A 3,015-nucleotide genomic window follows, 5' to 3' on the forward strand; every position below is an offset into this window, starting at 1 on the left:
ATATATATTTATAGTAGCTATATTTATAGATAAACATTTGAGACAACACCTCTGACCCTACTTTGAAGAGAAATCAGATTTTTGATGGCCTTGAAGGCCCCTTTCCCGTCGGATTTCGATGGGGTTAATTTAACGGGAGCCGCCGCTTCACAACTGAGTTAACCAACCACATAAGCAACGGGCGATGCCTTAACACCAACGACCCCAAAAATGAATTAAAACGGACCAAAAAAATCCACATTTTTTGTCACCTTGAACTCCTCGGCGGCCTCCTCGACGGGAACCACGGCGTGGGCCCGGTGGGCCTGGGCCTCCCTACAAACCACGCAGATGAGGTCCCGGTCGTCCTCGCAGAAGAGTTTCAAGGCTTCCCCGTGTTTTTGGCACAGCTTCTCCCCTTCCAGCCCAATTTTGGCCGCCCTCAAACTCAACCTTTTGGCGATGTCGATGATTTTGGCCAATTCTCGGTTAGGCCTCAGGTTCCTTTCCGGGGCCTTCTCATCGCAACGGGGGCAGGCGAAATCCGCGGCGCTTTCCTCCCAGCGTCGGGTGATGCAACCCCGGCAAAAATTGTGCCCGCAGTGGATGGAAACGGGGTCTTGGAAGAAACCGGAGCAGATGGGGCAAGAGGCCTCGTCGCGGAAACTTCCGGAAGGGCCTTCGGCTGCCATCTTGGTGGCGCTCGTCCTCAGTCGCTCCCCTTTCCCCGCGGGCTTTTCGGGACCCCCCGTGAGGGTTGTAAAAGTACAGACGGGGGAATTTCACCGCCGAGACACCCCAGACTTCCTCCTTTTTGAATAATTCATGAAAATTAATGAGAATTTCAGCTCCGAATCAGAAAGAAACGGGCCTACGCGATTCCCGGACCGCGGCGGCGTCTCCCTTCTCCGACCCCGCGCAGCCCCCGCCGCTTTTTTCGCCTCTTAATTATTTAATTTACTCGTTTCCGCCCGCGTACGAGCGGCCCTAAAGGATTTTACGGCTGCTTTCGCTTCTCCTTTTAGGCAGGAAGTCGTTTTCTTTTTACGGCTCGGGGTCAATTACCGCTCGCCCTCTTCCCTTTAATTCTCCGCCCGCGCTTAACAAAGGGAGAGGATTTCTGTGAATTCAGTGATTTTTTTAATTGTAACGAGGCCGTGGCCCTCGTTCGACCTCCTCAGGGTTGGGTTTTCCTCCAACGGAAACCACCTTTTGGGGTAAAAAAATGTAAGATTTCAGAAATTACCCCGCGGCAAATCCTCCTCGAGTGGCGGCTCTCCTTAAAAATCTTCATTTTAAGCCATAAAAAACCCCAAATTCACCCAAATTTTGGCAGGGGGAAGAGCCACAAACTCTTTGAAGGGGACTTATTTGCATTAAGTAATGAAATTACTCATATTTTTTCGGAGAAATTCAGTAAATTGGTCATTTTTTGAGTGTTTTTCGGGGGGGATGTCGCAGTTTTCCGGTGCAGAGCGAAACCCACGCGGTTTCACAACTCGAGGCACCGCTCGGGGGTGATTTTGGGCGTTAATTTGAATTTCAACATTGATTTATTGAGGAATTAAATGTGGAGAGAGAGCGGTGTTGGGTTGTGCAGCCAGATTTTATCTTTTAAATGTAGGATATTGGGTTTTTTTCTCCTCCTCTTCTTCCCCCTGCAGCCCCACAAGCCCCAAAACCTGAATTTTCCACCCCAAATTTTGAGAAAATTTTGAAAATTTGGGGGATTTTGATCCCGTTTTTAGTGCGAAGGGGAGGAGATGGAGAATTGCCCAAATGGTGCTCAACTTAATCTGAATTCTCTCTTTATTAGGCTTTGGGGAGAACCCTAAAACCAGGTTTTGTTTTAATTTAAATTTTAATTTTAACTTAAATTTTAACTTTAACTTTAACTTCAAATTTAAACTTTAACTTAAATTTTAACTTTAACCTCAATTTAAATTTTAACTTTTAACTTTAAATTTTAACTTTAACTTTAACTTAAATTTTAACTTTTAACGTTAATTTAAATTTTAACTTTAATTTAAATTTCGACTTTAACTTTAATTTAAATTTCAACTTTAACTTTAATTTAAATTTTAACTTTAACTTTAATTTAATTTTAAACTTTAATTTAAATTTTAATTTTTACCTTTAATTTAAACTTTAACTTGAACTTTAACTTCAATTTTAACTTTTAACTTTAATTTATATTTTAACTTTAACGTTTAACTTTAACTTTAACTTTAATTTAAATTTTAACTTTAACTTTAACTTTAATTTAAATTTTAACTTTACCTTTAATTTAAATTTTGACTTTAACTTAAATTTTAACTTGAACTTGAACTTAAATTTTAACTTGAACTTGAACTTAAATTTTAACTTTAACTTTAATTTAAATTTTAACTTTTACCTTTAATTTAAACTTTAACTTTAACTTTTTAATAAATAAAGCCTCGCATGGCAGCTTTTGCTTTTTTTTTTTCCCCCCAATAAATCGGGTTGGGCACGAAATGGGTTAAAAATCATTAAACTCCTCCAAATTAACCTTTAATTATCGGTGTGAGAGCGAATTTGGTCGCAAGGGGGAGCTGCAGGATCAGATTTGAAAGAGAGGAAGAAAAAACACTCAATAAAAAGAGGAAAAAGTTGATAATCGAAAGTAATTTGCGTAATTTTGCTTAATTACTTCGAGGCACAATTCACGAACCGTCCCGCCTCGGTTTTCTCCGGTTTTGGACCCATTTTTGCTCCTTTTTCCCCCAAAATTTCCGGGTTAAATCAGAATACCGAGGAAAACAGTGATTTATTTTTACGGGAGATCTCGCTTTTCAGGGCATCAGCCGCGTTTGGGCTGAAAACTCGATGATTTGGGGAAGAAATGATCAATTTTCGGCCCGACGCGGGATGGCGATGGCCAAAGTCCCAAATATTTGGGCTCAAAAACGGGGTTTCGATGTTAAAGAGGTTCCAAAATAGAGAGATGTTGGGGGTAAATGTTGCTCACCCAATATGTAGATATATTTTTTGTATATTTTATATATATTTATATAT

The 3,015-nt window shown here is 40.4% G+C and overlaps 1 protein-coding gene across 1 annotated transcript; it reads right to left on the reverse strand.

Moving 5' to 3' along the window:
* Positions 1-251: 251 nt before the first annotated feature.
* On the reverse strand, positions 252-671 carry LOC104536240 (E3 ubiquitin-protein ligase TRIM41-like; the record flags this gene model as incomplete). The annotated part of the gene is made up of 1 exon (XM_010178801.1): positions 252-671. A coding segment is annotated over exon 1 (420 nt), but the record flags the coding sequence as incomplete, so codon positions are not given.
* Positions 672-3,015: the final 2,344 nt, after the last annotated feature.

The sequence above is a fragment of the Mesitornis unicolor genome, unplaced genomic scaffold (genome assembly GCF_000695765.1).
Source record: "Mesitornis unicolor isolate BGI_N332 unplaced genomic scaffold, ASM69576v1 scaffold35862, whole genome shotgun sequence".
NCBI lineage: Eukaryota > Metazoa > Chordata > Aves > Mesitornithiformes > Mesitornithidae > Mesitornis > Mesitornis unicolor.